The sequence below is a fragment of the Semicossyphus pulcher genome, unplaced genomic scaffold (assembly GCF_022749685.1).
Source record: "Semicossyphus pulcher isolate SPU_LCO1_2020_fin unplaced genomic scaffold, fSemPul1.0.p SCAF_14, whole genome shotgun sequence".
Lineage (NCBI taxonomy): Eukaryota > Metazoa > Chordata > Actinopteri > Labriformes > Labridae > Semicossyphus > Semicossyphus pulcher.
In genome coordinates, this window is record NW_027211648.1 from 10109835 (window position 1) to 10133821 (window position 23987).

Below are 23987 nucleotides of genomic sequence, written 5' to 3' on the forward strand. Positions count from 1 at the left end.
AAAGGAGCACTTCAACATGACAGAATCAAAAGCAGTCAAATTATCAACACCTTCAAACCTGGTCCATAAATTAGATAAATAAAAAAAATCTTTAATTACTCTTAAAATCATCTTGTCACCATACTGTGAAGATTTTTACCAGCCCTAGTTAGTATACTCAGGAGCCAGAGCTGTTGGAGTAGTGTGGAGTCGAGAGGCTGGTTCGGAGGAACCTCTTTCTCTGACTATTGCTCCTTTGCTGATTGTTTCCTCAAGACCACTCAGCTCTGTGCAGTCCTATTAATCAAGTGAACAAAATCCATAATCACAGTATCACTACTACCATAAATTCATAGGAAAAAACTGTATGCTAATGAAAGAAGTTGATTCTTTTTTTCTATTTTTTCGTTTGTTATTTGCCAAAGGTGGTGTACCACAGAGCGTTTTTGTACAGGAGTGTTTTGTGTATATGTATTTACAAACAAATATACACAAACAACGTTTGCAGACTTTAGAGTGCGCTTTCTGTGAAAGGTTCATAGCCCCGCCCACCCCTCCCTCTCACCACTCAACAGCAAGCAATCTTTATATAAACAAAGTGACTATACAGTAAAAAAAAAAGTAAACAGAAGCACATCCTGATGTGATGTCACCGTCAGGAAGTGTGTCTGATTGGACGGCTGAGGGATGTTACCGCATGGATTCCATTCACATCGCGGGATGTGTGGGCGTGTTTAATTTACAGCTTGTATTTTGTTGGATAAGCTACTTGCAGCCCGAGCTGCAGATGTGCTCTGCAGGGCCGATAAACACTGATAACATCACACTCCCCTCCACATCTGCTTCCACCAATCAGAGCAGAGCCTGCGTCAAACGCCGGGTCTCCTCTCACCTACTGAGTGTTCTGTAATAAGGGGTGGGGGTTGTTGGTGGAGTCAGATGCTGTCCCTGTGAATCCATACAGAAAACATCTGGAGGAGGGAAGCAATGTGATAAACTTAAACATAAAACACAAAAATCCATCAAAAAATCTTGAAAGGATACTTATGTCAAGTAAATTTTCTTCTTTTTAGACGTCTTTGTTTTGCAAAGTTTAAAAGTTTTTATAGATTTTCTTACCACTTCTTATCACCGTTCCTTTTAGCCATTAGTTGTTTAATAGAAGTAGACGTAGCAACAAATTTCTATCATTAAAAACATTTAAAAAATTTCAGCAATTAACAGATTTTGATTAGCTATGTCTTGCCCTCTCGTGCTTTTTGTCTTAAGTGTGTTTACATATGCATTTACTTCATAATATATATTTCTATTTTTTTGCGATTGCGATGCTCACACTGGTGGGTACATTCATAGATGCGAGGTGGAGACAGAATCCTCAGCCCCGCCCTCTTGTGTCCGGTGTGCGACCTCACTTCCTGTCCGGGTCACCCTGTCCTTAGAAACGTGATGCTAGTCGCTGGTCCTTGGTTGGTTTCAGGAGTTATGAATTTCACTTCCTTCCATGTGGAGGGGAGTTCAAAAAGGACACGACGGAGGATCTGATCTCACACCACTGAGGGTCAACTCCAGAGGGCCTAAGGGGTTTGATGCCGCTAGTCACCAAAACACAGCTCTTCGCTAGTCAATGCTGCCCCAAACACACACACACATCACACACACATACACACAAACACCAAAGTCCCCCTTCAGTCACTGTACAGCCCGTGTAAAAGGTTTGTGTGCCAGATGAAATGTGCCAGAGCCAGCAGCAGCCGGAGCCAAATCTGACACGCGGAGCAGCTTTGGGAGGAGCGAGGACTCTGACACAACAAGCTGCCGAGCGAAGGAGGAAGAGGGCGAGCTTTGGTGAAAGAGGAGGGGCGGCGTTTGAAGGTGGGAGGATTTGTGAATGTAGTGTAGAGAGGGGGGAAAAAAAAGGAAGGGCTCTGTCGGTGTGTGTGCGTGTGTTAGTGTGTCTGAGTGTGTGTTTGTAAGTCGGCATGGTGTGCTGTGTAATGCGTGTGGAGTTGAGCGCACACTCCCGGAGGAGGTGAGCATTTGTGCAATGGGGAGGAGACGTGCGTCGTACGAGAGCTCTCACACCAGATTGTACTCTTTGAGGTTGAGCTGTAGGATGGTGTCTTTGACAGCTGCAAACACAAAACGGATGTTCTCAGTGTCCGTGGCACAAGTGAAGTGAGAGTAGATGATCTTGTCGCTGTCTGGGTTTAAGTCCACAAACATCTTGAGGATGAACTCCCGCGCTGCCTGGGCATCTCTCTGGGGACCTGAGGCAAAGACAAAGACAAGCACATGCAGGCATTGACTTCTTTATCTCGCCATTAAAACTTTAAAAAGGTAAATAATTAGGTTTGGTATGGTGCGTTAGAAGGGAGGCGTAGCTTAGCTTAGCATAAAGACTTCAACCAGGGGAAACAGCTAGCCTGGTTCAGTCTTCTGCTATTTTACACATTGTATCGCATTTATTTAAATCATACAGAAACAGTAATGTAAAAAAAAATTGATATATAGTATTAAGAGGAGTCTTTAAGGGGGGTTACATAGACCTACATGTGGAATATAACCTTAAAGCAGCCAACCCAATAGCTATATACTATAGCCCCTTATACACTGCCAGTTCAAGGCGGGAATATTACGCCTCTATTATGTTTCGTCTTCTATGTAAAACGTATACCATAGTAACAGAGGCGAAATGGCGACAGTGTTAACAGCAGAGCCGTCAGGGCGGAACAGAGCCGTGTGTGTGTGTATTTGAAGCATGCACTGTTTGTTTACACCTCACGCACGTTTTGCTTCAGCAACGCCGGAACACTCTGTAAAAACACACACTGGGGCGGCTTTACGCCAGCTTTGCTCGGTCCAATGTAAAATGGCAAAGGCTGCATGACGCGGAGCTTCGTTACGGCGCCGAGACAGAACCGCAAAGTAAGAATGGCTTATGTTGCATAAAAGCCATGGGTGGATGGATACAATTGTACTTAAAGCACTATTATGTGAATTAAACAAATAAAATACAACCTGTTAATGACGTAGATGTCAGAGCTGTTGGAGTTTTTGAATTTGGAGAGCTACCCATTCCCCTTATGCGTCTAATTGTTGTGATAAACTTAGATTACTTTCTCTTGGCAAACCACAGACATAGAAGTGATAAAAAACCTTGAGATGTATGCGAAATGCCAACCACTTTATGGAAGTGTAATCATGCTATTGTTATATGGCCTGGCTCAGTACACTGAAGGCAAACATAACCGAGAAACAAGCGTAGCTAACTTTGACTGGCAACTCGGCTTACAGGCCCTGCAGAGGTCCTGCGTGTGCAAGAGTGTCTAAGAAACAGATTTTTGACATCAAATTTTGTTTGTATATTTTTAAATCTTTACTTTAAGTTTTTATTTATTTAGTATGCGACTGCTGACATTTTCCAACATTACACTCTCTGCATTACACTCAAACAGCAGTCGCTCATGGCATCCATAATATTTATTGATAGTGCGAAGGCTGCCGTTTTAGAGAAGTAGACTTTGCAAGGGCTAATAAATAATAGTACCTGATTAATGCATTGACTGGAGAACTTGCTGACACCGGATACTGTTTTATACAGTTTAGGTTGTAATTGAGGCATTAAAAAAACACAGCTAAGTACAATATCATGTCATTAAGCTTAAGTTCAACATGATAATGTAATTCTATCTTTAAAAATGCACCTCAATGCTGGGTATATAGCGAAATAGACACTTTCACAACCTTTGTTATACTGGAACAAGTACAATGATGTGGTCTGTGGTCATAACCGCTCTCAGACTGTTGTCTCAACACAGAATAATGCATTAACATAAGCTACACTTATTTACCTAAGGGGGCGAACATCGCTATATTAGAGATGGGCCTGATGACTCAACACGCACACGTAGAGATTATCTCACCATCAAACTCAGGGAAGTAGTCCACCAAGTGAGAGTAGGAGATCTTCTCCTCTAGCAGGTCCTTCTTGTTCAGGAAGAGGATGACAGAGGAGTTTTGGAACCAGGGGTAGGTGATGATGGTCCTGAATAGAGCTTTACTCTCCTCCATACGGTTCTAGTGCAGAGAACAGGGAGCATTAAAGCAAAATTAAGAGCGTTTTTTTTAAATAAAGTTGTTACAGCCATAATAACAACTTACAAGCTGGTTTAAAGTCCACCTACCTCGTTGTCGGACTCCACCAGGACCTGGTCGTACTCACTCAGCGCCACAAGGAACATGATGGAGGTGACATTCTCAAAGCAGTGAATCCACTTCCTCCTCTCTGACCTCTGACCTCCTACATCCACCATCCTGACGGCAGGACGAAGGAGAAGATGAGGAAGAGGAAAACATGTTTAGCGTTTAGCTCTTGGTGGCATGGTTCACATTCATTCATGTACTTTTGTTTAACAGGACAGAAGTTTCAAATGATCTCAAAGTCCTGGAATGTCTTACAAGACTTTTTACTATTTTAAGAGAGGGTTTGAATCCATCAAGTATTTTTTTTTCAAACACTAAAATGGGCACGTAGCAGGAGAACAATGTAAGAGAGGAACTATTTTTTTGTGCAGATGAATGTCTTACACATTTTCAGCACATGACCTGAATAACGATATAGCCTCTCATCAAGGGACCCTTGAAAGCATATTTTTACAATTATTTAAGCAGATGTCAGAAGGCCTCTTTTTTGGGGGGTCCTGATCACTCCTTGTCCTATTAACTTCATTCTAAAGAAACTACTAACACCTGATGGATTCAACATGAATGAATCAAATTCACAACTTCATGGCCAAAAGTTTCTACAGGTCTCAGAGAAAACATGGGTAGATGTCTACATTATAAACAGGTACAAAAGTGCAGTGTAAATACCCTCATGTCCTTGTAAGTAAGTGAGTCAAGCATGCCACCACAAAAAGGAAAGCGTCTCCGTCAGAGACAGATCTAGGATCAGTTTTAAATCAAATGCTGCTCAATTTAGGAAATTGTGTTATTCTCACCGTTTGGCAGAATTTAGTCAAATTTGCTGGACTGGAATTCTTAAATTGAGCGTCATTCATTAAGGAGTTAACCTTACATCTGATACTAGGTCAGTCTGTATTTATGTGATGTAAGTGGAAGGTCATAACACCTCTATTTCTCTAGTAGAAAGACAGTGTTCCTAACCTTCCTGAGTGTGTGTGTGATAAAGCACCACACAAAAACAAATGTGGATGTTTGGAAGCATATTGAAGAAGACAAATGGGGAGATGGGAATGAGGGGGAGTGTTGTTGCAGGAACAAAAGACAGAGAGGACACACAGAGGACAGTAGGTTGGAAGATACAGGGGGCACCTCTGGTGGCAGGATCCTTTTCAGGGTAGAAGGACTCCTCCTATGTAACCTAATGAGAAGCTACAAGCTGAGAAAATTGCATCTCAAAGAGTGTGAAATACATAATGAAGAGTTGAACTAACAGAACTAACATAAAAGGTCATGAAACTTTGATGTCAGCTCAAGGCCTGCAGGCAAACAGGTTTGCATTCGCTGAAGCCGTTACAGCAATCCCGGCTGTGATACTGACTAACGGATGTGCGGATCCTCATACGGTTTCAGCTTCTCCTTCACAAGGTCACCTTTCACTCGTCGGGGAGTTTAGGTCCCAGTTTCATTAAGCCTTCATTTGTGACAACTGATTCAGTTAAATCTTTCTAGTTAAGACCCTTTGAACTGAAGCCATTTATATAACAGCTTGACATCAATTTAACACCTCACTATGAATGCTTGTTTTCACCTCTGGACGCACAGGTGCAAGCCACCGGACCAGGGCGGAACACGGTCTCTGAGAAAGCTGCACAAACATTGTGAAGTTCACAAAGCAAGGCTGCCCCCTGGTGGTGGCCCAGTCCACTGTGGTCCACAGAGACCCGGGGCCAATATAGGCCCTGCAGGACCTGCTGCCCAAAATAACATTCCTCCTGCGCGGAGAGGACGACCTCGTTTCTTCTGCCAGCCGGGGAGGAAAGGAGGAGAGGAGGAGGAAGAGAGGAGGTGACCCATTTACAGAGACTGGGCACCAGAATGTAGGACTTTGTGTTTATTGGGGGGTTATGTTTTGTGTGGTACCACTCCTGTTGGTAACAGGAGGTAAAAGAAAGTGTGACTTTTATGTTTATGACTTGAGGGATGGTTAAGTAGTAAGAATGAGAAACAGACACAAATGCATAAACTAAAAGTAAGGGGGTACAAGATATTTTTGGGGGGCACAAAAAACATGGTTTATGTCGAGCTTTGGACAAGAGCACATCAGATGACGTATGGGTTAATGATGTTACAACATAACAAGGAGGCACCGAGCCATAACGGTCATCTTTCTACCTGAAAATGATGCTTTGCAAGTCGAACGGGTACTCTATGATTCCTGTAGTGGGGATGCGCACCCTGAGCACATCTTGCTGAGTGGGAAGATAGCCGGAATCTGCAATACGATCCAGATCGGTAAGATAACTACAGGCAGGCCGGTCGAGGGGGGAAAAAGGAGAGATAAGGAGAGAAAAAAAAAAAAAGACAGAAAAACAGTTATATAAAGCGTGACAGGCAATTACCGCAAGCCCCCCGTGCCATTCCAGGAAGTGTAGATGAGTCCTGTTGAGGAAGCTTCACAGAAAAAGGCCACATCTCAGAAACAAAAGGGTGTTAGTGTCACTGCTCCACCGACACTATCTATAAACCCAACATGAGGCTTTTAAGATCAGCTTGCAACTGTAGTTTGGAGTTTACTCAACTCATTTTGTAATCACAACAATTTGCAGTGAGGTCAAGTAGTTTGTGGATTACGTTGCAGACAGTGAGGAGGCTTCAGTGACAGCAGTAGCAGTGACTACAGCAGCACCTGGGTTCTATTAAGAAGGTTTGGATAAGTGATATCAAGGATACCAGGAAAAAAATAACATACTATTTGTTTCTCCAAAGTAAATAAAGTTGTTTTATTTCTTAAAGGTTTCAATTCCTCTGTATTTTAAAATGTGCCCATTTGCCTCACTGATTGTGTAACAATTTCCTGGAGAATCTCTGACATCACCGTCTAATCCTTCTCCATCTGGTTTTTTGGTGGCTGCTCCCCACATGCTTCAGTGCAGCATGTCTGGCCTTAGTTTATGTCCTGGAGCCAGGACCTCAGCACAATTGTGAACAAAAACCACTGACTTATAAATCAGGTCAACCGATGTGGCTCTCAGGCTCTATGATTTAAGCACAACATCCCATTTTCCTGGAGGATAACTGGGTCTATTAAGATAAATGGGCCCTTTTGGAAAAATATGAGGGCATTTGCAAGTTTGAAATTGTGATGTAACCATTGTGTGCATCACCCCGTCTGATAATTCTTCTATTTTCTGGAATAGTACTTATCATCCTGACAGTCATCAGTGGTTTCTGTCCTCTAACTACGGTGATGCTGCAGTCCTGGTGCCATGGGGGGTACCTGAAGATGACGTTCTCCAGGTCAAACGGGTACTCTATTATACCCGTGGTGGGAACACGGACCCTCAGCACATCCTGCTGGGTGGGAACGTATCCCTCCGCGGTCACACGGTCTATATCGCTAAGGTAACTGGAGATATACATTATAGCAGTGTGGATAACACTGAAACAGACATATTTAATACTTCTCTTATCACTCACACACACAAAAAATGCATATTCACCATTCAAGCACACCTGCATGCATGCTGACTTGAAGCAGCATTAAACTGTAGTACAGCAAGTCAACAACCAGGGGGCACTAGAAAGTGAGTCAAGTGCCTGTGGCTACTCAGCCTGGGGTTACATATTATTACACTGTAATTGTGGCAAACAGACACAACCACAAAACAGGCGGCTGACACGTTTGGCAACACACTATTGTTTTTTCATGTGTGGTTACATGTCCTACTACTACAGTAGTACTACTACAACCCTAGAAGTTTTGGTGCATTAAAACGGAAATTACTGGGAAGTACGGACATCAAACTTTAGCTGAACGTTCTTAGTATAATTGATTATAATCTGTTAATAGTGGGGCATGATCATAGATAGCAGCATGTAGTTTAAATGAAAGACAGGATCATGGGTCTAAAGTCACTGCTTAACGCTCTATTAGCTGGTAGAGACAGCATGAACTCTGGGCCTTTCCCCCACATTCCCCTCAATGACACACTGCTCTTCTGCACAATATCAAACAATCATCATATTTTGTAGATTAACATCCAGGACGGTCAGTAAAACAACAATTAAAATCCGACTAGTTGATCTTTTTCTTGTGGATTTTTCATATGAGAATTGTGAAATTGGTTGGTGAATTTTGAAATATGTCTGCAAATAGCACCTCACGTGCTGCCCTGCCCAGCACACATTACAAAACTAACCAGGTAATTACAAACAGAGCATACACACACACAAGCTGCCACAAACCACACATTCAAACACACCCTAATGACTCTGAATAGTGTTGCCTTGATCTCTGGAGTCAACTCTGTCTCATGGCAGGATCACAATGAAATCGTAACAAATTAAAGAATTTTCTATAAGTGCAAATATCTCCAAAAATAAAGATCCAAATAAGAGCACAGGAATCTAAGGAATCAAGAATAACTTCACTGATAACTCTGTTTCAGTTGCCCAAATTAACATCACAGTCATACCTGCACACTCACACATTGTGTCACAGTCACACAAATGCCTTCCTTAAATCCTGAACAGACACCACACCTGATGACAACACAAAGACAAAGAAACACACAGAGAGAGAGACAGACAGACGTACTATTTAGTAGAGTCGGAGAGCTGGTACTCTCTGCGGCGGTCGTAGGCCTCCTGGATCCCGGGGTCGGCCCACAGGCTCTTGATAGCTGCGATGTAGGGATGGTCGAAGCCGTTGATCTTCTCGATGTCCACCTCCTTCACGAGCATGGCATTAGACTGGAGAGAGACAAAACAGAGGAGATGAAGAGCAGGGAAAGGAGGAGATGTAGGATAACTATGAAGAGCAGCGAGAGGAAAGATGTCTGGACCTGGTAGCTGCTCCTGACCAACCACTTATTCTACTTATTCCAAGAATAATGTTTCTGCTAGACAAACTAAATGCGTCCCTTAGAGAAAGACCTATCTGGTAAATCAACTGATTTAGAGGTCGTTTGACTTGACGAATGGATTTTTTAAAAATGAGCAAAACTGAGTTTTATTTATAAGAAAATTAAGGTTTTTTGTCCCCTCTGGAATGCCTTACAAAAAGAAATGATTCCTAATTCTCACATTATACTAAATTTTATTGTCTATCTATAAAGAACAGTCCTCATAGCACTATATTACTTTGTAATCTGCCTATCTGGGGCCATTTTGCTGTATCTTCTTCTCTGGTTTCAATGTGCGCTGTAGACAGCTGCCCTAAGTGTTTCTATCTCATCCCTCCCTAAATCATTTTGTCTTTTTCTTAATGGTGCACAAATTTCAATTATGAATACACCCTCAGGTCACGGGCACAAATAATCCTCTAAATACATTCAGTTGAAGAGCTACTTTATAACATATGAAATTGAAAATTGCTTATGTTTACAGTTTGCCCACTGTGTACATATTATTCTAAAAACTGCACTTTCTTGACTCGTAAGCTGGTTTGTCAAATATATTTGAAGGGTTTTCATATAACAACTAACTCAGTTGTAGGTGTATGTGAAGGAACACTTCCTATAAAACAAATTAGCTTTCACTTTATGACTTTGTCAATTTGAAAAATGATTGAAATCCGGATAAACAAGTCCCACAATGATGAATAAAAGGAACTCCACCAACTAGTCAAGTGGGTGGAGTTTCCCACAGAAAGACTGAGCAGGCGATGCATTTGTACACTGACCATATTTGGAAGAATACATAAGATATAATGACAAGAATAGCGATTTTTCATTATATTGTGATGTCAAGTTGGCCTTCGACCTATTGGGTAAAACATTGAATCACTTCATTTTATTCTAGTAGACATTTCGCTAAGCCCCTCCCTTAAACGGCCACTTTCCAATCCTATGTTAGCAACCGTAACTAGGCGCGGGAGGCCTGTCAAGCTTTCAGAACGAGAAATCTGCAAGTTCGACAGCAGATATCCTCAAAGTTTAGAGGGGGGTGTCATATTTTTTTGCTTTTCCGAAGCAAATGGATTCAAAATTGTGGAAGACGGTCAACTGGTCTCCGCTTGCGATCCTGCCTGGCCTTCGCTACCACCACTGATGATATCGGCACAGCCTTTATTTTACCACCCCTTGGTTTGTGCCGTTGTTGTGGCAAACTTGTACAGGATTTTGTTGGGTTTTCCTGTTGTGCCTTTAAGAGATCCAGTGCATGAATCAAGCCACCTTTGAAACCTACTCTGGAATATTCAGCACTTTGTGTTGACTTTTAACTGATGGATTTCATTACATGATGTGACAAATTTCAAAAGTTAATGAGTGATGTCTCTTTACACAAAATTATTGTGCTGCTTAATTATTAGCGAATGCATACGGTTGCAAACATCTTATGATCTTATTATGGAGCACAGCAGTTTGCTCTTTTAATTCACAATATTTAGGTGACTATGCTGTTCAGTCGTAATGTAGAGCAGTAATTCTAAACACTGGTCCTTCTGAAGGAGCGTACTGCTGGATTTCTGTCCTACTGAGTGGCGGACTACATTCACCTTGTATCCCAGGTGTAAATCAGTCCTCATTAGAGGTTCACAATAAAAGAGCAGCAGGGCTCTGAGGACTGGAATTGAGAACCACTGAAGCATACAATAATAGACTATAATTATGTAGTTGTATTGTGCCCACACCAACATTAACTAGTTCACTTTCAGTCATTTCATGTATTAAAAGCAAGCCTATGTACAAATACTCAATAAATACACACCTACAGTCAAAAACAAAGGAATATTTATGAGTGTGTGTGCGACTACTGGTGTTCCCTCCCCATGGCAAACAATAACACCTGTAAAATGAGGGGTGTGATAATGTCCTGCTTTTGCTTCTGCAGGTCAGTCCTTACCCGGTTCTGCTCAAATTTGTAGGGGATCTTGAGGGTCTCAGTGGCGCGGATCATGGACTGCATGGAGGTGAAGATGTTTTGGTAAACAAGCCGGATGAAGCCCCTCTTATCTTCGTCTGAGTAGCCGGCGCCGTGAATGATCCTCATCTGCTTGATGAAGGTGCTCTTGCCACTTTCTCCCGTACCTGACAGGACACAAAGGCGCACAGTTAGAGACAGAGTGGTCACAGTAAGACCACTGAAGGCGTGGCCAGTTATGACATGCAGATTTTAACAGTGTTAGACACAAAGACCAATTTAAAGGAGACAAAAGTTGCATCTTAGCATTTCTAACCACACTATTAAGATGCAGGGTCGTGTTTCTGACAGTTTTTAGTAACATAGTCCGACAAAATTATAATCATTCATAAAGGATACCAAGACGATGGGAAGAAAGTGTTGCTCTGTAATGGCATAAATATCGCGATACAATACGCATCACGATACAGCGCTATGATTCATTACAGTGCAATATATTGCGATATTGCACCCAATGAGATATATGGTGCCTTTTAAGACTCTCTTTAATAGGCCTGTGTTCTCGGTTAAGTATGAGTGGAAGAGTCAAACAGCTGAAGCCAACAGTGCCGCCTAGTGGTTGGAGGTTAAAGTACAATTAAAAAAAGAACCACTGACACGAATCGCATGAAAACTATTCATCAAAACTAGATGCTGAGTTTTTGAGAATAGACACCGCACAAATACTGCAATACTCAAGAGTATTTTCTCACAACTCTAGAGGACACACATCTAAAGAAAGTTACAGTCTTCCTCATAAACCTGGAAGTACCTAGCCACTTTCCGATTACTGTCATGTAACTATAGAACAAGCGCAAAGACTTTAATAGCTCTTAAATTGTATCAAAAATTGCTACCTAAAGCAGTTTTACGTAGTTTTAATGATGGACATTTTGCCACATAAAACAGGTACAGCTCACACCCATAGACACTGGGGTTGGGTGATATCACATTATACATTTAGTACCGATCATTAACATTGATATCTCTGGATGTATTAGACCATTTGTGGGCAATGTGGCACATCAATTTCAAGGACTGCTTTATGGTAATGTTGGATTTTTATACGACTTTTTGACAATATGATTTATTACCAGGACTTTCATTCATATTACCTAATCCTACAAGGCATGAGTCCCCTGTCCCCTCCAATCAGTGGATAAGTCATTCTGAAATGAGGCTCCTCGTTCGTGCCAAGACGATGACATCGAGCCAAATCTGTGACCCGAGACAGATGCTCCATGAAAGGCGAAAGATGACCGTAAACTTTCCAAGAACATGAAGCAGTCTGTTAGAGAATCTGATATTTAATTAGTACTCATAAATGTCTGTTAATTAATAAGGAAGGCAAGTTGGCACAACCTGGTAATAATATGCCAAAGTTTTCTCAAAATAACGTGGGATGTTCATGCAAGTCAGTTTAACACGTTATAAAACCCCTCTGCTGGAATTACAAGTTGATTAACTAAACCAGTTACGACTGCCGGCATGTCAAAGGCTTCTTTGTCCGACGCAGGTTGTTATCACACAGTTTTGAAAGCGAAGGAATCAAAAATGTTTCCAGGGAGAAGAGGAGATATGTGTGAGGGGAGGGGTACAAGCTAATTTAATGAAGATGATTAAGACAACTTGCCCTACATTCAGGATCTAACACTAAACTGCCTCTGCCGAAAGGTGACAGCAGGGTTCGTTGTCAAAAAGGCTGCATTCCTTCAGTGATCCTCCTCTGCCCTCCTGAGTCCATATCTGGCTGTAAGATCATCGCAATATTTCAAGTGATGGCAGCTCTCCAGATTTACACATATGGTAAGGAACCCAAGAAAAAGGCTTTGGATTAAAGGCGAACACTTATTCTGCCTCTATTCACAAGAGCCTCCTTGATTTCAGTGGAAGAATCAAAGTCTCTGCATCGAGTGAAACACACGTTTTTAGGCTTTTCAAGTCCTACAGTGACTGCCAAATAAACCCCCCATTTGCTAGGGGTTTTCGAGGGAGGAGGGTCTGCTTGGCCTAACCCACATTTCGCACTAGCTTTCTATGTTCTACATGCCCAGAAACACCACCCTGAGGCCACAAAAGAAAGAAAAGAAAAGAAAAAAGCTGATGGCATTTCAGTCCTCAGTGAAATCAAAAAGGATCCAGCACATCCATAATATCTGCAAAACTGAAAGGGAAAGACGAGGAGGGAAAAAAAAAGAAAAAACACATACACTCATCTCACCACCACCTACATTCAAGGTTTTTGAAGAGCAGCCATATTTCCGTTACCATAGCAACCCCTCCTCTGTCTCCCTCTCTTTTTTCGTTCCTGTGTGTTTTTTTTTCCTTCTTCTTTTTCTTTTTCTTTTTTTTTTTTATTAAACCCCTCCCATCCGCCCTTTCTCTCTCTCTCCTCTCTCTTTCGTAGCAGACAGTAAATATAACTGCGAGCCCCTCAGGCTTGCTCTGTGCTCTTCATCTTTTGGCGTACCACAGAGAAAGAAGAAAGAAGGGCCTTGGCTCCATAGAGTCTTTGGCGGGGGGTGTAAGACAAAAAAATAAAAGCTGGTCTGAGGTCAGTACCAGGGGGTTCCGAGGAAATGCTGTAAAAATGTGGGGAGAGATAGCAGGAAGTAATGTCTTTATCTCTAGACACAACATTTGTGTTCAACACTGCGTGTCCATGATGGGAAATGACATCATCTTCTTCTTCCACAACAAAAATGTCCAATTTTGGACACCACACAGACTGTCTTTATAGTTTCTCCTGCTTCCTGCAAGGTCCTTACCAAAACAGTGCTCACAAAAGAAGTCAAGAACAGACAGCATATTCTTTGTACTGGGCGGCAGCGGTAGTGTCCTGGTAGTAACTGCTTCAGTGAAAGGAGCAAGAGGATCACTCTCCAGCTTGATGTCTGATTTATTTCTCGTGACCCCCATCACAAGATCTCCCTCCCCTGTGTTCTCTTAACTGTCGTGTCCCTCTTTCCCCAGACAGCACACTACGAGCCTCTGTCTTCCCCTTTTTCCTTCCTAGATTGTACCAGCACCATTCACAACCATTTGCATGCCCCCACCCCCATAAATATGCCCTCTCTCACTCCCCTCCTCCCCTTCGTCACAACCCCTCCTAACCTCCCTGAGGCTAGAAATATGCCTCTCCATTCTCATCCCTCTCTGTCAAGAAAATTTTGGATATTCATAACTAGAATCCATCCATTCTTTTTTGGTAATGACCTAGAAAAAGGAGGCCACCTTTTAATAGCTCGCACACTACTTGGGTTTGATAACGCTTTCCGTTCCAGGTAGCAACGAGCGTGAGACAGAAAGAAAAGACACGAGAGCTGAGATTATGCCCCAAATGCAACAGTGCAAGATACACTACACAGCCCACACGCCAACGCTGGTCTTCTGTGGAGCCGATGTGTTTCTTGGAACGGTCTCAATCAGGGGTAACCCGACAACAATGAGCAGAGCATTCAAACTTGCTCCGAGTAGCCAAATTAAGAAGTGAAATGAAAACAGTATGTAAATAGTAACAGCTATCCATCGTGTCAGGACGCCAAACACTTCACCTGTATGCTTTGTTGCCAGGCTAGCTTTCATAAGCCTTTACATAACGTGACTGATGTCAGCCCGTGACACAACACCTGATGGACTTGACACACCGCTGTCTTAGTGCAGCAGTTTTGGTTGAGTCCAGGTTGTCAGTTTATCTGGTTATGTCCGTGCGTGTGTGTGTGTGTGCAGGGCCTGCTGCTTTGTTTACACAGTCTGCTCATATCCTATAACTGGCCGTGATGCTCCACATGCAGGCACCGGTGGACACTAAAGGCCTTATGTGCAGGCTAACATCAGCCTCCCTCTACAATGGCTGTCGCAGCTTTCTATGAATTATCAGCTTTATGGTTAACCTGCATGTAAATACATACAGATAGTGGTTGAATGGTATGAAAAGTGTTGGCTTATCTAGGTGCTTTTATGGAAGTGCACGGGAATCCAATCTCAGCAAAGAGAAGACATTTGCATAAAACATTACAGAAGTTAAAAAAACCACAAAAAAACTGGCACGAGCCAGGTGTTAGCCCTCTTATCAGCGCTCTGGAAAGATTCTGTGTGAATCAGGCAGTCACAAGGGCTAACCGAACTGTAGCGTGGTCCTCAATCTTTTACTGAATTCATCTTAGAAAGTGGCCTCTTTCAGGCGTACAAAGGGAAGGGATTGAGCCAAGGCAGCCTGGAGCTACGCAACACACACACCAGCTGCCTAACCGACTGTTGACACACACAGATCCTGTGGTCAACCTCGAGGCATGGATGTTACCTTTCCTGTGATGGCCCATTTTCTTCCTTTTTTTCCCTGCAATAACCTGGGCATGCAGACGGACCTCAGCAACAACACAGATACACAAGCTTAAAGACAAAGAAGGATGTCTCTCTCAGCTCTGGTGCAGCTTTCCAACATGTGTTTCTGCTTTCAGGATCTGGGCACAGCCGCACTGCTGCTTTGTGCTGATGTCTCTGCATCTGCCGAGTGCTGCACGTGCGTGGGTGTCAGAGCTGTAAACTGAATAAACATGCTATAGCGTGCACTGCACACAGTAGACACACACTCGTACACCTTCATTTGACCACCTTAGGACGGTTTTGTCTGTTCACCAGTGAGTGTGCGCTGAGTGCTGTTCTGGTCGAGTGGGTGTGGGTGAGCGAAAAAGAAAAATCAAATGCAGGCTTTACAAAAGATTTGAAGCGAGCAGCAGTATTTTAGTCTGCAACACACACACACAAACTCTGCTCTGCTGCTACGAACTAAAAACAGCCAAATCCTAAGATGTTGACATTATTTCTTCAGCCACGGCATTTATTTTAGGGAACCTCATAATGGAGATTGTGTGAGATAACATCACTCTGTGTCCACACATGGGCAGAACACGTTTATCGAACATCTATGGTGCAATTATTTAAATGTACCCACATTAGGTTTTTCGCAACAGAATTCACAACCACATTGCAAGTCTAACATCCGCCAAAATAAAATCACAAGTGTAAGCAGGCTCTGTGATTCCGAATCCAACTCGAAATTGAAAGATGAAGTGGCGGAAGTTGAAACGGTACGATCACAGAGACGTGTGGGCTTTACTGTACACAGCAGCTGGTGGGAGTAAGCAGGAACGAACATGCCACCCTGTCAGCACAGAGCGCGCTGAAGATAACTGGCAGCGAACACAGAGGCGGGCCAGGTCCCCCGTCCTGTCTGGGGACCGGGGCAGCAGCAGCAGCAGTATGTGGGACAGTCAAACATCCAGCCTCATTCACCCCCAGATCTCCTGAGAAGCAGCCATGACCCCATTTAAGACCGTGTGCGCGTGTGTTCATCTGTGCACCGATATGAGAAACAGTGTAAAAGACACCATGTCGTAGAGGGAGACAAAGAGTGTGCGAGGCTGGCTGAGGTCAGGTCGAATGCCTGAACATTTAGTGAAAACTAGCAGAGACAGAGGGGGAGGCAGTGAATGTGTTCTTTGATGGAGAACATACAGTTTGTGCTTAATTCAATGTGACTTTATGATTAAGGAATTACTGAAAAAGACTTGGAATTAAATCAAGACTTTTCAAATATTATAAATAATCCTGACTAGACACTTAGGATTGTAATGGGATAGCTTAATCTACATTAAACACAACCCACAAAAAACACTGCAATCAAGCTTCATAAGAAGATCAAATAAGTAGTCCTGCATACATCACCTCCCATCACAATCTAACACACTATCCACTACAAAAATAACACACGAGGTTATTGTTTTAGCTGAAACAAATCAGCAATCAGTACAAATGCATTTTCCAATAAGCACATGTCTTTTAAGTTCAAAAGATAAATTCATAAAGATAATGAAATTCAGTGACATCAAAAACAACATTTGGGGCTCTCTGAAGGCAACGGGGTTTAAGGCAGTTCTGACCATGAACTGCCAGGTCCCCTAGGGATGCACAATATTGAATTTTTTTGGCGATATCAGATATTTTCCAACCCTTTTTGCCGATTGCAGATTTTGTTTTTTTTCCACCTAACTGCAAAGAACATCAAGTCTCTCCTGTAGTGGAATTGATATCATGCCTACTCTTATTGTAGTGGCCAAAAACTGCCATACTGCAGACATCTTGCACCCTTCTTCACGCTTGACGGAAGAGGCGTTGTACAAAAGGTCATGTGTCTGATAACTCACGTTTCTGAGCGCACCTGAATGCAGCATCCCCCCGAAACACAGCAGTGTTTGATGGTGTTGAAAAAATGTTGAGAATGTGAGCTAACTGTTAGCTAGTTTAGAGTTGTGAAAGTTGTTGACCTTCTATTCATTGGCAGGTAGTGCACATATCTGCCGATGCCGATATGTCATTTTCAAGCCATAATCTGCAGATACCGATATCGTGCCACCCTAATGTCCCGTTTAGCCTGTCCAGGGAACTTCATAGCATATCAACCCAATCTCTCTGCTGTCAACTTAGTAATCAAAAGGGGCACAATGAAGTGTCGAACCCTCCTGTAGCCTGAGGTCATTGTACCTGACCCTTTAAGGTAAGCAGAGGCAACTGGTATCGCTGGTTTTGATTAATATTTTGTATTAGACAGTAATAGTATCACTGTGACTGCACTCCTAGACATAAATGTGATCATTAAATGTTAAGACGTAGAAGCATCTTGTTGATCGATGACAGTTAGCGTAACATTTATATTCAGGGTCTTCAAAAAAAACATTTACAGAAAACTTCACTGGTCGTCCAGAGTGTTTTGTTTAAACCCTAACCCTATTTTCCATAAACCTACATTGAGACTAGTAAGAGACATGTAACTGTAGCAGAGGTACAGCTTAACGATTGCAAAAAATTATAATCACTTTTATTTTGGTAAATGTTGAGATTTGTTAGCGGCAAAGATAGACAGCATTGCCTTGCAAACAAATATAATGTTTTGACTGTTTGCCATCTTTGTTAACACGATTATGCCCTCATCTTGGTTTTGGGAGAACTTCACATTGATTCAGGCAGACGGCAAACCGGACAAGAAGCTAATTATTTTGCTGTCCTGGCAGTCGCTCGAACTGTTTGTTTTTCCTGCGTCTTCCAGGTGTTGTTCGTCTGCCGTTTAACATATGCTTGTATATAGGCCTAACCTAATTTCATTAATTCATAACCCAAAACGATTGAAATAGTGCCAAATGTATTGGCACATCGTTTTATCTGGAAGATCACGTAATTAAAAATTAAATCAAATTAATCCGTCTAGCTCTTACTAGAGTCGGGTCAATATATTGGCTAACATTAGCTTGTTGTAGATGTATTAATATTGGTGAATAATTCAGCAGCACAGAAGCAGCAAAGATATTCAACACAGTGCTTAAATTAAGCAGTTTGTCCACTAAAGAGAAATTATTTTCCAACAGTAAAATGTCCTTCCATATCTAGCCAGTTTTTTTAATTACCATATTCAAATGAACTTCTTCGCTAACAAGCTTATTTCACGTTTATATATTAATAAAAATATACAGCCAACACTTCAATATCAGATTTTCTAAACCCTTCAATCTTGCAGAAGCCTGGGTCATAATAATTTCCATATTAAAAACTGTGAGATCTGACCATGATACAGAGGATTTCAGTAATACCTGACCATCCACATAGCTCCACATTCACTGGCATTAAACGTACTGTGCTAACACACACACACCGACACACACGCACACCGACACACACGCATAACCACTGAGGAGTAGAGCTAGAAGATCCCTATTGCCATATATGATCAAAATAAGACGGCTTGGCAAGAGAAGTAAGGTCAGCAATAAACATCTGAGCCTAACCCCTGATCCTCTTCCTGGTTCAATCACACTGTTCCTCTGAAGGATGTCTCAACCTGGTAACAAGACGTACTGCTGAGGCAGGGAGGATCAACGGGAACGCTTCAATCAATGACGACTTGGCAAACGGCTGTACATTAAACTTCTGCCTGGGATCGTGTGCTGCTGAGCGATCTACAGCGTTTTGGGTGTTGAGCCAACTTTTTGCCCCAGTGAGACCCCTCTCTTAAACCCTGTGCTTTACAAATTCTCTGTTGACCAAAAATGCCTTTCCGACGTCACTCTGGGCATTTTTTTGCTAATAACCAGACATTCTTCTCCTCATATTTCATGTGAAACCCACATTTTCACAAAAAAGCGAATGCCAACTGGTGCCCTGACAGTTTACCTCGGTCAGCACTTTGAGAAACCCTAAAGCGTTTGCCCTTCCATCTCACTTTACTGACCGTTCTCTCGCTCCAGCAGTTCATTTACCCGTTGCAGCAGAGGCCACAGCTCGCAGCCCGCTGTGTTTTGACCAAGTAGAGGCAAACCACTGGTCTGTGGAGCAGGAAGCTGGCGGTATGGCCTGATATGGCTCTCAGTGACAGGCAGCAATACTGCGGGCACCGCTGCAGCCCTGGCAGACTTGTTATTTTCTGACCGAGTGGATAAGCTGGAGATTGTTATAGCTTTTACCTACAAAACTAAACCGAACATTCTTCTGCACCATATTCTCAGTCTGGAAGTTTTATGCCTGTGTCTGGCACAAAATGAAACCAAACCTCACAACTGCTTCCTTGCTATTTTGGCAAAGCACCCTGGCCATAAAGTAAACCCTGCCAGGAATGGAGTGGGAAACAGAGGGAGGGTGGACCTGAATTAGTGTGAGAAAAAAAACACTTTGTTTTAGGAAATGCTACAAGCAGAAATGACAGAGACTCTTATATCAATCTGCAGCTGAAGCATTAGCCAAACTAATCGATGACTCGGTTAATTGGCAGCTATTTTGATACATCATTTTAGTTATTTTTAAAGCAAAATTACCAGTTGCTCTCCAGCTTCTAAAAAGGTCTGAATTTAATGCTTTCTTTGATATTAAAGTAAACTGATCTGTTTGCATTGTGGACGGAAAAAATAACCACATTTTTAGACACCACCTTGAGCTGTAGGAAATATGACTTATTCAGGTATTTTCTGTTTCTAATGTCATGAAGGTAAGGATAACGTCCTTACATTGTATTGTACTGTTGCTGATCAATTATCACAGTTACAGCGGTATCGTCATACAATGCTGTCCCATATGCATATATGACAACTTAAATGAAAGAGATTGATACACTTCGTATTGCGATAAGTGTTTTGTGTTACCGTTTTGATTCTTAGTATAGAAGTCCTGAACTGTTCTGTAGGGGGTGTATTCTTTATATATCAGGATCTTGCATTTTACCCTGAAAGTTATAGCCGTGCACCAGTTGTTGTGTGTCACATGTAGCATGCTAGTTGGCTTAGCCAGGTTAAACAAACTCAATGGGCAGCTATTAGTGTTGAACTGTGTAGAGACATTGTTCAACTCATGTCATTTACAAGCCTTATTGATATTAAAGAGAACAGCTAACAGAGCTAATGTTTTTTTCGTACATGAATTAAGCGACTATGTAGTTTATCATAATGTTATAAAATCCTCGGTCAGTCTTTCTATAATAAATCCAGACACATGAAATCAGATGCAATCTGAATACTGCAAAAAGAAATCTGCATCGCATAACTACAAAACTGAGAATACTTGACGCTGTTGGGTAAATTGCATTGAGCATTGCTAAAACGTACAACATATCTCATGTTACACTGCAGGGTAGCTAATGACAAACACAGCTTCTAGTTTTCAATATGCAGCTCAATATGATTTTCCCTCCTCTTTAAAACACACTTGTTGGATCATTTTCAGAAACAGACGGCTGTCGTCTTCCTCCAGTGAGGTGTGGAGAGGCGGGCGGCTCACTGATGGCCGTGGGCCTGAGAATAATGGCAGGGGATAATAGGAGTCAGTGACATCTCAGAGTCTGAGCAGCGGATGTGTTTAACCAAGCCTATTAAGACCTGCGCTAATCCTGCCTTACACGTCCTTATCCAGGCGTTCACTGACAGCCTTAACTCATACAAGATGGGCCACTTACACCATGACTGATTGCAGTGCCTGTTTGCTTTCTGCCTTTTATTACAATGACACTTTGATAAACGTTTTTAATGTCTGCTGTGGAAGTTAGGTAAATGCAAAAACACCAGATTCACAAAGCTACAAATAAGAGTGTTAATGATCGCCTAAATTTATGCACATCCTGAAATAACTCAGTCAACCCATCCTGTCATTGATCATCTGGCAACAGAAATGCGATTGCAGCACACAAACAGACCATTTCAAATCTGCGACACAAAAACAAAACACCCCTTTAACCCGCTCACCTTGGCCGCCAGGTGGAATGGATTGCAAGAGAGATTAAAACGTATGACACAGAATAGAATACATCCCATCAACGGTATGGCTGTGGTGTGGCCTATTTCTGTGAGCTGAGGTATTCAGCAGGGAAATGAAAGTAGACACACATGTCAAATATCCAGGGCTGCTTAAGGTGGGTGAGAAACGGGAGCAAACGTTTTGAAACTAAGGATGCAACCTAGATAATTCTAATTGTCCTAAAAATGGATACCTGTTTTTTTTTTGTTTTCAAGGAGCCTTCACACTGTTATTTTCAGTGGCTGGTAGGTCTCATCCTACACACACGCACGGTTAAATGTTTACCTGTTAGAATAGACATGCACACAAAATACATGTCCCTGAAAGCAACACAAGTACATTTGTGATGGCCTATTGTTCCTTTTACTGTGCACAGAACTATGAATCAATGCAGTACAGAGCAACTTATTCAACAGCAGCTCCCACCTGCCCACACACCAGCTATAAAAATAGCTAACCTACTCAGCTAGACTACAGGATGAGGGGGCAAATCCCTCAGTATCCTTCTCCTCTGGAAGGGTAGATTGTGTGGAGGCTATTTGATAAAAAGAAATTCACAAACGAACAAAAAGGCACCAAGCAAGGTCTTTGTGAAGAACCTGAAGCCTCATCCAGCTGCACAAATGTTATGCAACCTGGTGAGAGCAACAGTGCAAAGCAACCCAAAGCTGCTGCTGCTTCTGCTATTATCAAGTGACCATCTTCACCTTTTAACAAACCACAGTGGCACTTGTGAAGCTGACCAACTGATTAGCTTCAGGGCTAGTCAATAATGTCACACTGGCCCACTGACAAGCATGTGGGAGCCTGTAAATGGTGACATCTTAATAACTTCGATGCCAACATGAGCTGTTGTCTGCACACCAATGCAAATACACTCGTTGAAAAAAAGGGACAGTATCGCAGCTTCGTTCATTCTTGAAGAAGCAAATAGGCTAACTAATTTTAACCCAACGAGCTGCAAAGAAGCCACGCATTTCAGATATCATGACATAACGTTACTCATACTGAAACTAGGCGTCCAGCTAGCAACCTTAACTAGTAGCATATTTGCTAGCATTGTCAAGAAGGCCCAAGAAGGTTAGTTTTCCATAAAACGACACAAGACATGAAAATAAAAAATATACTCGAGTATTAGCATGCCACATACCGAGAAGAAGTAATTTCAGCTCTCTCCTGGAGTCTCGCTTGTCTCGACGGAGTTGTTTGTCAATTTCTGCATTGATTCGTTTCGACTCCTTCGCCTCTTCGCTCAGGCAGCAAGCCATCATGGACTCCAGAGTCATCCCCTCTGCTTTTTTATCAGCCCGGTTTAGACGGGACCCGGCTGCTGGCAACACTTGCCCACTGTTTCAACTTAGCCCCGAATCCCCGGTCCTCGCTCCGGTTTCAGGCGAGGAGGTGGTCTGACTGTCGGGCTGGACGGATGGATGGATGGACGGGACTGGGGGGGAGGGGAGACTAGCTAGGGGCCTCGCTGTCAAGTTGTCCCCCCAGCCGAGAACAACTGCGACTTCTCCCGGGTGTTCTCGGAAAATCACGGAAGATTCGGGCAGGGGAGGGAGCCAGGAGATGATTGGGCCTCCCCGAGATGCGCTGCCTTAATACAGCTAATGTTAAAATAACTGAACAGATTAGCCACTTAATACCTGGTTGATACAATTAACCCTCTCTGTTGCTTAGTGTTCAAATTATATCTTCACAATCCACAAAAAAATGGTTCAAAACTGCAGTGTCGCGACATCCAAACCCGTACCAGTTGATATCTGTGCAGCGCGAGCTAGCTGGTTAACGCTAATAAAAGTAGTAGCCGTTGCTAGTACGCGAGCAGTAGAATGATAACCGTTAGTGCACTATCCACGCCGCAGCAATGCGTCCGTTTGCTAAGTAACTACATTAGCTAACGTTAGCCAACTGTCACGTAACGGCTGCTTCGCGAGCCCGCTAGCTCACTCAACAACGCCTCGGCTAACGTTGTGTCAAACCGCAGTGATTGAAGCAGCAAGCTGGTTGAAGGAATTTGTCCGCCTAGCTAGCGATAGCAGGGCAGCACCCCATTCCATCCTGACTCATTTTCACGGTAAAATTTAAAGCTACTAGCACAGCCTGAAAGAAGGGGAAAATGCGTGCCGAACCGGCGGCTTTTGCCAAAATGTATTCGCTGCAAACAGCTGGCTTTTCGGGTAGTTCGTCGCCTGAAACAAGGTCGGCACCCACACCAGTCTGATGCCGAGCAAAGAGGAGGAGATACTGTGGTGTTGAGTGACAGACGGAGAATTGCATGAAACAGGTTTGTGACAGACCAATTGAATGAACGAGGCGGGTCCTCGGGGTGGGATCTGACTCTGAAAGCACAAGTTAGGTCGATGAGAAGATGCAAAATCCGACATGTATGTAGTAGAAAGATCTCTTTTTGAAATAATTTAGGCGATGCACTGCTAAATTAAGACCACCACCTGTCAGCTGTATGCTCTGCACTCAGATACTCGATATTTCTTTTAAGTGTAGAGCAACAGTGTGCCTGAAAGCAGAAGGCATTTCAATACGTAGATAAACCCCAACATTTTATCAATAACCTGCAGTATAATACA

General features: G+C 42.7%; 1 protein-coding gene across 2 annotated transcripts; it reads right to left on the reverse strand.

Annotated features, from left to right (window-relative positions):
• Window positions 1-547: 547 nt before the first annotated feature.
• Window positions 548-23609, reverse strand: gna11b (guanine nucleotide binding protein (G protein), alpha 11b (Gq class)). 2 transcript variants are annotated; one of them, XM_069662448.1, is made up of 8 exons: window positions 22547-23609; window positions 11011-11195; window positions 8762-8916; window positions 7442-7570; window positions 6337-6465; window positions 4164-4293; window positions 3903-4056; window positions 548-2246 (listed from the first exon to the last, which is right to left on the reverse strand). In XM_069662448.1, the coding sequence occupies exons 1-8, from the start codon at window positions 22680-22682 to the stop codon at window positions 2056-2058; spliced, it is 1209 nt and encodes a 402-aa protein (XP_069518549.1). In that variant the 5' UTR covers window positions 22683-23609; the 3' UTR covers window positions 548-2055. The 2 variants fall into 2 exon arrangements, with proteins under 2 accessions (XP_069518549.1, XP_069518548.1); XM_069662447.1 differs by lacking the exon at window positions 7442-7570.
• Between the last annotated feature and the right edge of the window lie 378 nt (window positions 23610-23987).

Bases quoted from the DNA above. Each gene is read 5' to 3' on its own strand.
- gna11b (XM_069662448.1), bottom strand. From the start codon at position 22,682: ATGACTCTGGAGTCCATGATGGCTTGCTGCCTGAGCGAAGAGGCGAAG. The intron at 11,196-22,546 runs GTATGTGGCATG...GTGTCCTGTCAG, and splicing joins GCTGAAATTACTTCTTCTCG to GTACGGGAGAAAGTGGCAAG. The intron at 4,294-6,336 runs GTAGAAAGATGA...TCCTGCCGTCAG, and splicing joins TTGCAAAGCATCATTTTCAG to GATGGTGGATGTAGGAGGTC.